At 45.7% G+C, this 12,608-nt stretch overlaps 1 protein-coding gene across 1 annotated transcript in view; it reads right to left on the reverse strand.

The window, feature by feature from the left end:
• LOC119162419 (kynurenine aminotransferase) overlaps positions 1–12,608 on the reverse strand; it is a 65,204-nt gene that overhangs the window by 34,581 nt on the left and 18,015 nt on the right. Inside the window, exon 3 of the mRNA XM_037414801.2 lies at positions 10,038–10,182. Coding sequence (XP_037270698.1) covers positions 10,038–10,182 — 145 coding nt within the window. The remainder of the gene's footprint in view (positions 1–10,037; positions 10,183–12,608) is intronic.

Genomic DNA, 12,608 nt, shown 5'->3' on the forward strand with positions numbered 1-12,608 from the left:
TTGACCATGCAAATATAGTAAGTAGCGGAGAACTGCACGTTTGTGAACTAGTAGCGTTGCACTGCATGAGATGTCACGAAGCTGATACGCCTCAACCATGGTGACGTGTTTGGCGTAGTTTTACAGTTCTTATGCATCTGATGACATCCGTTTGTTTTTACAAACACTCTTAGCTCAACAAAATTATCAAGATATGCCCTTCCTACGTTGAGGAGTTGTAGCAATGGAACTGACTTGCCAGGCCATTCCCGAAGTAGGAATGGGCCAAGTTTTTTTTTTTCATGCCGAGGAAATGAAAACAATGGAATTATGGCAAGTAGCGATTACCCGGAACAGAATTCGAACGGAATTAAGGTGCCCATTCTGCAACACTGCTTGGAAGCAGCCAGGATGCACTGCCGTGAGACTTGGTGGAAGTCTTTCACATCAGGAAGAAAAAAGGTGATCTTTGCGTCAGCGTTCTGGTGGTTTTTCTGCATAATAATGAATTCCTACTGTTGGATCTAGATATGTTTTGGATTGCTTTGTGATAAGTGTCTGTAATTTTTTTATTTTCCCTCGAGCTGCGCACAGGTTTGAATTTTTGTTTTGTTTTTTTGATGCCCTTAGGTTAGTATTTGTTCGTAGTTCTCAGATACCATGATTCTAACCTGCTATGATACACCGTCTGATCGTTATTGCTTGCGCAGTGAGCGAATTTTTTCACGAACGTCTTCAAAAGCCTTGATACTGCAAATTCTTTAGAAAAGTAAACTTATTTTTGTGTTGGCATTCTTTCTGTCTTTTCTTGTTTATTCTCAGTTATAACCTTGCGCACGTCCTTGTCGTCACAAGTTATGATTTCCTCCAAAGCTGTCTTTGAATAACTGGCTCGTGGAACTCAGTATTGAAATAAACTCTACAACAAATATTATTATTAATGGTAATGATTTATATTATCATTATTAATACCAATAATAACATATAGGGTGTTTGCCATCCATGATCTCTGTTTCGTGATTTCCGAGATATCGTGTTGGCCGGTTTCTCTTCGGCCGTCTTTATGATACAAAGAGACCGTAAATTCCGAGGGTGGCGTGGCTGACTCGTCATCTGCTCAGCGGCTCTCCCCACCGAGGCACCGGGGAGCGGCCACGCTTTTCGTGCGGTTTCTATGAGGCGAGATTAAAAAAAAACATGAATTTGCCTGACTATATGCTTCAACGAACTATAGGGAATGAGAGCGTATTGTTTATAAAAACATAGATGTGCATGTAACATGATGTGCCCAAAGTGGTAACATGGATACTAACTCTGAATTGCACAGTACGCTAGCGCCGAATCTACAAAGTGTAATCATTTAAACGTCAGTTAAAGAAGCACAATTGCGTTAGAAGGACATAAGGTCTAGCACACCCTAAAGAACAACGCCAACTGAACAGAGCAAAATTGGCAATTGGCTTCACACGTAATCCATGCTCGCACAATCACATACAGCTTAGGAGGTTGAAGTGAATTGGCAATGGCTTGACCTTTGGGCACTCATGCACCACCTGTATTACGTGCAGTACACCATGCAGTGCAACTTGGAAACATATAAAAATTTCATAATAAGTTTTGAGTGCATCGTGTATGAACTATTCTTTCATTATGTCCACAATTTAAGATTACTGCACCATATTTTACATGTGTCTTAGTAAAAACGAGCCTCTTATAACATGATCTATCTTTGAGTTTACCTCTTTCATAAATATATGTGCCTCACCAAATAATCAAGTGGGGTATCATGAATGGATTAACCTATGATTTACCAATGAAAATTATTGCCAAAGTTATCACCCATACTTGTCTCAGAAGTGGAAAGTTTCAAAATAATGCAAAATTAAAGTGGAAGAGAAAAAAATGTCCTTACAGTTATCTACAATAAAAAACCGAGCGATTGCCATAACTTCCTTCGTAAAGTAGGCCTTAATAAATGCAGTAGCTTAGAAACGACTTGGCTTCAGCGCATTTGGATGAGCGGCGCGTTGCTTCTTCTCTGTTCAGCGGAAATGCATCACTAAACACAAAAAAAAGTCCCAATTTACTCTGAGGTGCTGCGAGGTTTTCTTTCTGGCGCAGCGTCCGCTGCACCCGGATGCCTCGGAAAACGCGCCTTCTTGCAAAAGCAGGGCGCGCTAGACGCTATACATTTATTTATTTATTTATTTATTTATTTATTTATTTATTTATTTATTTATTTATTTATTTATTTATTTATTGGGACTGCGGTGATTGCGAAGGCCGGAGAGAAACCTGCTGGCGTGAATATTAGGAGTCCATGTCTGCGGTGGATGAATTCTGCGGAATCCTGCCAGCTGGCTCAAGGGTTATGACAGAGATAATCGACAACTGGAAATATATAGAACGACAGGGAAATTCACACGGATGTCTCAGAAAGAAAACCTTCTATTTGAAGACAAATTCGTCTTGATCAAGAGATCGAACGCCAAACCAACGTCTCTCCGGGTGGTCACTTTGCCCTTTATTTAGTTTGGTAATTGTAGCCGCGTGAATGTTTAACTCTCTGCTGAAAGACAGAGGACGGATCGTGATAGAAAAACTGACCACCTCGTTTACGAATTGTGACTGATGGGGAGGTCACCAAAATCTTAGAAGAACGCTAACATCATCGTAATCTATGAGAAATTGGATGACACGGACTTGCAGAGTTACAGGCCGATTAGCCTGTTCTGCGTCATATACAAGCAATTTGTAAAGGTAATTGCTAACATAATAAGGACCACATGACAAATTAATGAGCCAAAGGATAGAGCACCATATGGCACAGACTACTCAACAATCTACCCCCTTCATACTATCAGTCAGGGGATAGTGAAATGCTCAGAATACACCCGACCACTATACATAGCCGTCATAGATTACGAAAAGGCATTTGAATCAGTTGAGATATAAGCAATTACGCAGACATTGCGGAATCATGGTGTCGACGAATATATATAAACATCCTGGAAGGAATATACAGCTGATCAAGTGCCACCATAGTGCTCCATAAACAAAGTGACAGAATACCAACAAAGGAAAGGGTAAAAGAAGGGGATACTATCTCCCCATTGCTAGTTACCGCGTGCTTACAGGATGTTTTAAGGGACAAAAGTTATGGATACGGGTTAATGAAGAAGACATTTTTAGCCTGCACTTCGCTCAATACATTTCATGGCTAAGTATCTGAAGGGAATAATTGCAATGTATGATTACTGAATTAGGCAAGTAGAGCAGAAAAGTACGTCGTAAAATTAATCTGCGGAAAACAAAAGTAATGTGCAACAACCTCGCAAGTGAACATTACTTCGAGACAGGTAGCAGTGCACTTGAAGTTACAAAAGAGTAGGTCTACTTAGGACAGGTAGTAACTGTGGAGCCAAACTACGAAGTAACTAGAAGAATAAAAGTGAAGTGGAGCACGCTCGGCACGCAATCTGAAGTCATGAATGGTAGATTGCCGCTATCCTTCAAGAAGAACGTATACACCAGCGGCATCATAATGGTATACGGTCCCGGGATAACGACGTCAACGAAGGGAGCAGACTCAAGTCGAAGATGAAACTGTTAATTTCGGCCGAACTTGTGGCCACGCAAAAGGAAAAACAGATTACAGCAAGACACTGGCACTTATAGCGGCGAATGATGGAGCGCTTTGGTGAATGGCATTCATAGACGTTCCGTCGAATATTCTAACATTGTCGCTAGTGGACGGGTAGGTTCTAGAATAATCTAAAATGCTCATGAATTGGGCGTAATATTGACAAAAGGATCCATTGCAGTCCCGAAGTTTCTCGAACACTGCCGGCGAGGTTTGCGCTGAGAATCACAGACACTGAAACGGTGTGATATCATAACCTCAAATGTGGCTCTGACCACCTCTGAAAAAGGCATCGTCCCGATGCATTAACAAAAGACGAAAGTACAATAATAAAGTAAGAAAATAAACACAATAAAAACAACAACAACAACAAATTACAGTCCTCAGGTTCGCGAATGTAATGGCTTGAGGCGCACGACATCGACGACTTCAAGTTGTGTACGGCTCCCTTGAGAGTTCGTATTGCTGTCGGGAACAACCTCGTAGTAGAGTGTACCGAAACGTCGAACTACCCTGTAGGGTCAATAGTAGCATCGCAGAAGTTTTTCACTGAGTCCGCGTAGGCGTATAGGCGTTCACAACCAAATACATTCACCAGGATGGTATTCAACAAAGCTTCGTAGAAAATTTTATGGGCTGCTGTCGGTCAGTTGTTAGTTTTCGAAGCACAGGCGGTTCAGTTGCCGAGATTCATCGGCGCGCTGGAGGTAGGCAGTCAGTCACATTAATGATTAATTTGTCGCAGACGTTGAGTAACACGGCGTCATACGTCGTGGCTGTGTTCTTTCCATACACCAACTTGTACGGCCTGATTTGCGTCATTTTATGGATGGCCGTGTTGTACGCGAAGGTCACGTACAGAAGGAATACATTACACGTATTTCGCTCGAAGTCGACGTACATGACCAGCATATCGGCGAAGGTCTAAGATGCTTGGTGAGGCCACTGGTCTGTAGCTGGTAGGTGGTGGTCTGGTGGTTACTTCTCTGGCTGTACCTCAGGATCACCTGAGCTAAGTCTGCCGTAAATGCCGTACCTCTGTCTGTGATGAGGACCTCTGGAGCTTCGTGACGCAAGACGATGTTCTCAACGAATAACTTTGCTACCTCGGCGGCATCGCCCTTGAGTAGAGCTTTCGTATCAGCGTAGTGGGTACGATAGTCAGTAGCTACGATGATCCATTTGTTTCCGCAATTCGACGTTGGGAATGGCCCCACTAAGTCTATGCGGATTTGTTGAAACGGCTGGCGAGGTGGCTCGATAGGCTAGAGAAGCCCAGCTGACCTAGTCAGCGGTGTCTTTCGTCGTTCGTTGACAGCTTTGACATGTCGTGACGTAACGAGTGATGTCGGCGGCAAGACGTGGACAGTAATGCTTCTCCTGTATTTTTGCGAGTGCACGGGAAGCACCGAGGTGTCACGCCATCGAGTCCTCGTGTAGAACATTCATAACTTCTGGACGTAACGCTGAAGGTACTACGAGGGGGCGGTTGGCCCCATGTGGTGCGAAGGTTTTCTTGACGAGGATGCCGTTACGCAAGGAAAACGACGCCTGTCCTCACTTGAATACCTTTGGAACAATAGCAGCCCTGCCCTCTAGGTATTCCACAAGGCCCTCAGATTCAGGGTCGGCCCGCTGTCAATCTGCAAAACAATCGACGCTTAAGGTTCCCAAGAAGCAGTCGCCATCCTCGTTGTCCTGCGGCGGTCTGTCGACGGGGGCGCGAGACAAGCAGTCAGCGTCATTGTGCCTTCGCCCCGATTGGTAAACGACGGCGATGTGAAATTCATGAAGTCGCAGAGTCCACCGTGAGAGGCGGCTTGAAGGGTCCTTCAAGTCAGCTAGCCAACAGAGGACATCATGGCCGCTAACAACTTTGAAAGGGCTGCCGTAGAAAAAGGGGCGAAACTTAGAGATAGCCCAGACGATGGCAAGACATTTTTTTCTGTTGTGCAATAGTTAACTTCCGCCTTAGATAGTGACTGCCTCACATAGCTGATAACCCTTTCAAGTCCGTCTATCTTATGCACCAGGTTGGCTCCGAGCCCTACAGTGCTTGTGTTGGTGTGGATTTACGTGTCGAGGTTTTTATCGAAATGGGCAAGTATCGGCGGTGTTGGCAGGCGTCGTTTTAGTTCTTAAAATGCTTCTTCCAGCGGAGTTTCCCCATTGAACTCTACGTCAGTCTTTGTAGGGTTAGTGAGTGGCTCGGTGCTGCGGGCAAAAGATTTGACGAAACGCCTCCATTAGGCGCAGAAGCCGATTAATAGACGCACGGTCTTCTTGTCAGTGAGTGACAGGAATGCAGCGATGGTATTGTCTTTTGGGGGTTGGGGCGTACTCCGGTTGCTTATCACATGTCCCAAGAACAAGAGTTGTTAGCATGGAAAACAGCATTTTTCTGGTTTCAGAGTAAGTCTGGAGGTGTTGATTTCTTGAAGTCACTGAAATTCTTGTCAAAGCTTGAGTAAAACACTGCATCATCGTCCAAGTACAGGACGCAAGTCTGCCACTTCAATTTAGCGAGCGAATTGTTCATAACACGATGCAACGCCGCAGGCCCCGAGCGAACACAAAGGGCATGACCTTGAACTCGAAGGGGCCGTCTGGTGTTATAAACACAGTCTTTTCTCCGTTTCTCTTGATTACTTTGATCTGCCAATAGCCTGTCTTGAGGTCTATCGATTTGGCGTTGTGGTGTCGATCAACGGCATTGTCTATTCGGGGAAGTGGATATACGTCCTTCGTGATTTTGTTTAGTCGAGTCGGCTATAGTCAACGCAAAAGCGTAGTGTTCCATCCTTTTTTCTCACTAATACCACTGGTGCTTCTCGTGGACTCTTTGAAGGCTGGATAATGTCGTCACTGAGCATTTCATCGACTTGTTTCTTCATGACCTCGCGTTCTCGCGTCCAAACTCTGTCCGAGCTCTGACGGAGTAGCCTGTCATTTTTTTCTGTTGCGATTAGATGTTTCGTGACAGGGGTTTATTGAATTCTCGATGACGATGAGAAGCAGTTCTTGCAATTTAAGAGCAGCTTTTTGAGCTGTTCTTGTTTATGCGTCTGAAGGCTCGTCCTAACGTGGGAAGCTGGTTGAAGCCTTCCAGTCGTCGGAATACATCCGGCGGAATCGGCGAGAGCTAAAGCTTTGCTGGCTTCCAGTATCTCTTCGATGTAGGCTACCATCGTGCTTTTGCTAGAGTATACTAGAACCATTGCTGACGTGCTTGTACACGTTGCTTAAGTTAGTGAGCATTTTTTGCGTAGCCTCGTCAAACTCGGCTATTTCTCTGGCGACGAAAGTTTCGCGGTTTATCAGTAGATGATGGTGACCTTATATGACGCCTTGCATGTCTGTTGATTCTTGAGTGCTGACGGAAATGCTAACGCTGGAGCGAGGACGAATGGTGAATGGGTTATTCAGCACATTCAAGGCGTGCCTTCTTGACATCGTGTGCGGCGGCAGTGCTTTTTTGTGGAGAGTGTGATCGACTTTGTTCATATGTCAACGACGGCACTAAGGAGGCTTGTGAAATTTATACCAAGGATTACATCTCTCGAGCAATGCCTTACATAGTACTACGAAGCTTGCAGGATAAGTCGCGGTTAATCGTGACTCAGGCTATGCAGTTCCCTGCCATTGTAACTAATGAACCTCAAGCTGTACCAACTACGGCGCTTTCCCAAATTGCTCCAACCATCTTCAACTTTGCGATGAATATCCCATTAATGACGGAATAGTCAGCTCCGGTATCGAGGAGAGCTGTGAAGCTCTGGTCGTTCATGAGGACATTGAATTTGCTAGTTCGTCTGTTCGCGGTGCAGTTAGGTCGCGGCGTCGGCTCACCGCTACGGCGGTTTTTACGCTGCTTCGACGTTGCGTGGAAAAGTTTTCATTTGGCCGCGAAGTTTCAACGTCAGGCCAATGTTCATGTTTCGAGGGGTTCTTCAGGTTTCATCACGGCGTCGTCGGCGGTGGCGGAGTATCTTCAACAGTTTGTTGCTCAGCAACCGCTCCTCCTTCGGTTGCTGTCTTCAGGTTTCTGAGTGCGGGCGAGGCGACCAGCTCTGGTTTGGGAAATTGAAATGTGGACGGCACGGTGACACGTAGCAGCTGGATGAGGATGAGCGAGATGATCCCAGGGGTGTCCTCTGCACTCCTGCGAAATAGTCAGGAATGTTACGTGGTTTTTCACCACGCTGTGGACGCGGTGTGTCAATGGCGAAACCACGCATTCCCAACTGGCGGTACTGGCAGTGGCAGGTGCGTGTGCCCAGATTCACCGCAGTGTAGCACAGTGGGCGGTGGTCAGGGGCGCACCAGACGTCAGTCTTCCTAGAAGCACAGCGCTGTCCGGCAGGTGGGCGGTATGGCGTCGGTGGTGGTGGCGGCGGTATCTTGCAGTAGAACTGTGGCGAGGCAGTGTCCTGACGTGGGCATGGGGGAGCGTTGTGACGCAATGCGGTGGCATTGATCATACCGTCTGGTTCAGGCTGCAGTGCTTCGGAGATCCCAGAGGATTGGTGAACTTCTTGGCGGCGATATAGCTGAGGCTGCGGTGAAGGTAGCACCTTGCGCAGCTCCTCCCGCACGATCGCTCGAATGGTCTCACGCAGATCATCGGTGTTGAAGGCTTCGGTGCAGTGGAATGATGCGCCGCAGTTGTATGGTGTTGTCTGCATGTCAAGCGCCTTTTCTATTGTAGTGGCCTTGGTAAAAATTTCTTTTTTATTTTGGTCGGGTTACGTACAAGTCCCGCAAACAGCTCTTGCTTGACCCCACACATCAGGAACCGGAGTTTCTTCTCCTCAGCCATGGTGGGGTCACCGTGACAAAACAGCCGGGTCATCTCTTCGCCGAAGATGGTGAACTTTTTATCAGGGAGTTGTACCCGTGTTTCCAGCAAGCTGGTGGCCTTTTCCTTGCGTACGACGCTCATGAAAGTGCGGAGAAACGTATTCCCAAAGATATCCCAGGTTCTTAGCGTGGATTCCCGGTACTCAAACCGCGTCTTGGTGGCGTCTTCTATGCATAAGCAGACGCAGCGTAGTTTTTCTTCGGGGTTCCAGCTGTTCGAGACAGTGACTCGGTCGTATCTCTCGATCCAGCTTTCGGGTCCTCAATTAACAATCCACGGGAGGTTGGCGGGTCCTTGGGCTGCCAGAGAACGATCGGGGCAGACTGCGCGGGGGCGGTCATCGTTGCTGCAGTCGATGTCGAGATCCGGGGCTGCCCGCATGTGGCAGGAAGGGACCCATACCCTGGTTGCAGTCCCCTCTGCATGTACCTTCTTCGCAATTCGGGGCAGGGTTCGAGGCTTGAAGGGTAATCCAAACACCTGAAAGAAGGAGCACCTCCACGAGATGTCACGAGGTCGAGACATTGACGGAAAGAGGAGACTTCAAGCCGAAGATGAACCTGTTTATTTGGGCGGAACTTCTGGCCACGCCAAAAGAAAGTCATAATAGAGCAAGACACTGGCACTGATTGTGGTGAATGGAGTGTGGGCCGTCGATAAATTGGCGAACGGTGAAGCGCGTTGGCATTTATACACGTGCTGTTGAATATTCTAGTGTTCTCGTAAGTGGCCACGAAGGTTCCAGAATAATCTGTAATGCTCGCGAAGTGGGCGTAACCTTAACACAATTGGCCTACTGCAGTTTTGAAGCTTCTCGAACACTGCAAGTGCGGTCTGCGGTGAGAATCACTGGCAGTGAAATGGGCCGATAACGTAACTAGGAATGTGGCACTACGTATACAGAGCTGAAACCTGGCGGATTCTAAAAAGGGTTCAACTTAAATTGAGGACGGCGCTGCGAGCAATAAAAATTTAAAAAAAAGATTGGTGTAACCCTAAAGGACCAGAAGAGGGCAAAGTTTATCATGTAACAAATGCGTGTTAAGCACATCATGTTCGCAACCGACAAGAAGAAATGGTCATGGGCGGGACACGCAGTGCGAGGGCAAGATAACCGCAAGTCATCAAGGATCACATACTGGATTCTACGAAAAGACGAGGGTTGAAGGGGAGACAGAAAGTTAGGTAGATAGGTGAGATTAGGAAGTTCGGAGGTATAAAGTGTCAGCATGAAGCACAGTATCGAGTATACTGGTGGAACATGATAGAGGCTTTTGTCCAGCAGTGAGCGTAGTCAGGCTGGCGGTGGTGATGATAATGATGAATGTTTAACACAGTAGGCTAGTCTGAACTTTCACTGGTTTTTCTGCGTAATAACTATCACATGTCTCGTTTTGCTGTACTCCCGTGCTTTGCTGAAGTCATAGATTGCCACTGCATCTGTCTCAGACATCTTTCTCTTAACGGTTTTTCTTGCCAGGGGCCAAGCTCCAAAACGGAAATTTTGTTCAAAATGCAACGTCAATAATGCCAAAACAATGACTATATACTTACGAATCCTCGAGTGTACTGGTGCAATATCTTGCAGGAGATCGCATCCTGCAAAGCTTCACGAAGGAAATCTGGTGGCGGGTAGTCAGAAAACCCGAGACTTAGGTTAACAACATCGCCTTCTTCACCCGCAGCAGAAGCTTGCACCCTGGTAAGTGCGATATGTAACAAAATACCACTTTAAACATCGTCTTTCGCATTTACTTAAGCACTTATGTTTTTTTATCAATATTCTTAAAACAATGATACAGTTTGGCACTATGAACAAAACTACACCACACCATACAAAGCAAAACAGCCCAGTAATGTCAAAATAAACATATAAAATCAAGTAATTACCCATTTTTACGTTCAAAAAGAAACAGGCAATCAAGACAAGAATTACTTTGGTTAGCAAGCAGCTTTTGTTCTCCAAGATATTCTAGGTAACGAGGCGTAATAAGGAAGAGTCATCAACAAGGATGCAAAGCCTTCAAAATAATTTATACTCTTATGACACTCTTGTAGGCAGTACTGTATTTTATGTTCTTGAAGCACGTGGCCTCTTGTGCGGTGCCAATATAGCTGATCACGTTCTGACACCATGGCTTTTCTTTGAAAATTCTGCAAGCACCTAAGTGTCGTTTCGGATTTGAATCAACCACCATAAGTCACTTTGTGCAGTTATCATTTATGGCGAAGCTTCTATGGTTGTCGCTGCTTTTCTAAATTATGCATGCTCCCATTATTGAAAATTACTCCACCTGTGCACTTTCGTCCTGAGCACAAAGTGTGGGCGCACTGATTCATTGGTTTACACTCGCGTGATTATAAAATGATGCGGAAATGCATTATGTCTCGCGCTTGGCTACCGGCATTAGTTTGCACAGATGTATGATCAGTGCTTTGCTCAACTCTTGCAACAATTTCTTTACCTCAGTACTGAAGGGCCGATGAGGTTACATAAATTCAACCAGGTCACTCATTATGATTCATCCTTGTGCTGGTCGCTGCTCACTTTCTTCAAAATATTTGATACCGCTTCAGTTCTGACAATTATTTCCAGCTTTTTAAAGTAGATTTCTCTAGTTATAAGTTTTCACCTGAGATTTATCCATGAGTGCAAACTATGCACTTTTGTAGTTTTGTAACCGGTGTCACGCAGTGTAACCTGCGTGATATGTGAACGTGATAGAGCTGCCTAAAAAATGTGAAGGACTGCGTGCCAGCAGCATCATCAGCGCAATCTAAAAGGGGCCCTAAAACACTTTTTCAAGTAAACATGGAATGAAATCCCCACAAGACATTATTGCCTCGCAAATTCAACGCCAGAAAACTTTTGAGAATCCGTCCAGAACGAGCGGGGATAAGCCCTAACCGCATGCACGCGATTTTCTCACCACAACGACAAACGACAAAGACGAGCGACAAGATTTGCTGTCGCGGAGGCCCATCCGTCGTCTCCACTTGTCGCGTCGCGTGTTTGTGGAAATTTAGAAAAGATCACTGGTCGTCTGGAAGCCAGCGTGGTAATTTTCGGCAACGTGGGTGTGGCCTTGGTCCTTGCTTCAGTTGTAACTTGCTCTCGATGCTTGTTGTCCTGGCGTACTTCAGGAATGCAAGGTATCGGCTACAATTTTTACATTCTCATCTAGCACGGAGAGTGAGAGCGGCCGTGTTTTGTCTTTCACGCAATGTAGCAAGCAGGAATGTAGTCGCTTGCTACGATGCGAAATAGTCATGCGAAGTGCATCGTAGCCGTTGTAGCGCACACTTCTGGGCAGCATGTTGTGTTTTAACATAAGATTGCCAGAAAAGAGGGGGCGAAAAGCTTTTGGGGCTTCCTTATATCGCACAAGACAGTAATAAATAGGTCATGTTGCCATCGACCAAGTTTTATATTACTATTCACAATTGAAGGGTATGCACGCGATAGCTTTCATTAAAGCAACAATGACTTTTTGTCTCCGAAATGCGGTCGCAGCCGTAGAGACGCGACGGCACGACGGAGTAAGTTTGTCGCTGTCGCTTGTCTCTGTCGCTGGTGAATCACGTGCATGCAGTTAAGGCTTTACAAAGATTTGTCGCACCCTGCAAGAGCATTCGCTCTTCTCTCGTCACGAAGATAGTGCTGCAAGCTAAGCAGGAAGGTATGGTTGAAGAAAAAAAAAAATGTCACGCGCATCTTGTAGCCTCGAGCACTGTTTTTTTTTTTTTGAGCACGTGACTTTTTTTTTCAGTGTGATCGCGAGCGCACCTGTGGAAAAGTGATGACCTCTCGCGGAAATCCTTGTAATGACTGAGTGTGCCATGTTCCAATCAGCCAATGACTGATAGATAGCCTTTTACGAGTGATTTTTGAGCATATTTGCTCTTTTGTTGAAAGACAAGAAAGCAATTTTATGTTACTGATAATTTATTGTGAATTCCAGGCTGTGTGCTGCGCTATAGTATTCAGATTGCATATTCTCGGGAGCCCATACTACCGATCGGCAGCATTTTGTGACCATGCTCAAAAAGTGTTGCAGGGCCCTTTTTAACGGACACGTTTATGAACAACACATCGGCGCACTCGAAATACAAGTAGGCACAGTA

Source organism: Rhipicephalus microplus, chromosome X, assembly GCF_043290135.1.
Source record: "Rhipicephalus microplus isolate Deutch F79 chromosome X, USDA_Rmic, whole genome shotgun sequence".
In the NCBI taxonomy this organism is placed as follows: domain Eukaryota; kingdom Metazoa; phylum Arthropoda; class Arachnida; order Ixodida; family Ixodidae; genus Rhipicephalus; species Rhipicephalus microplus.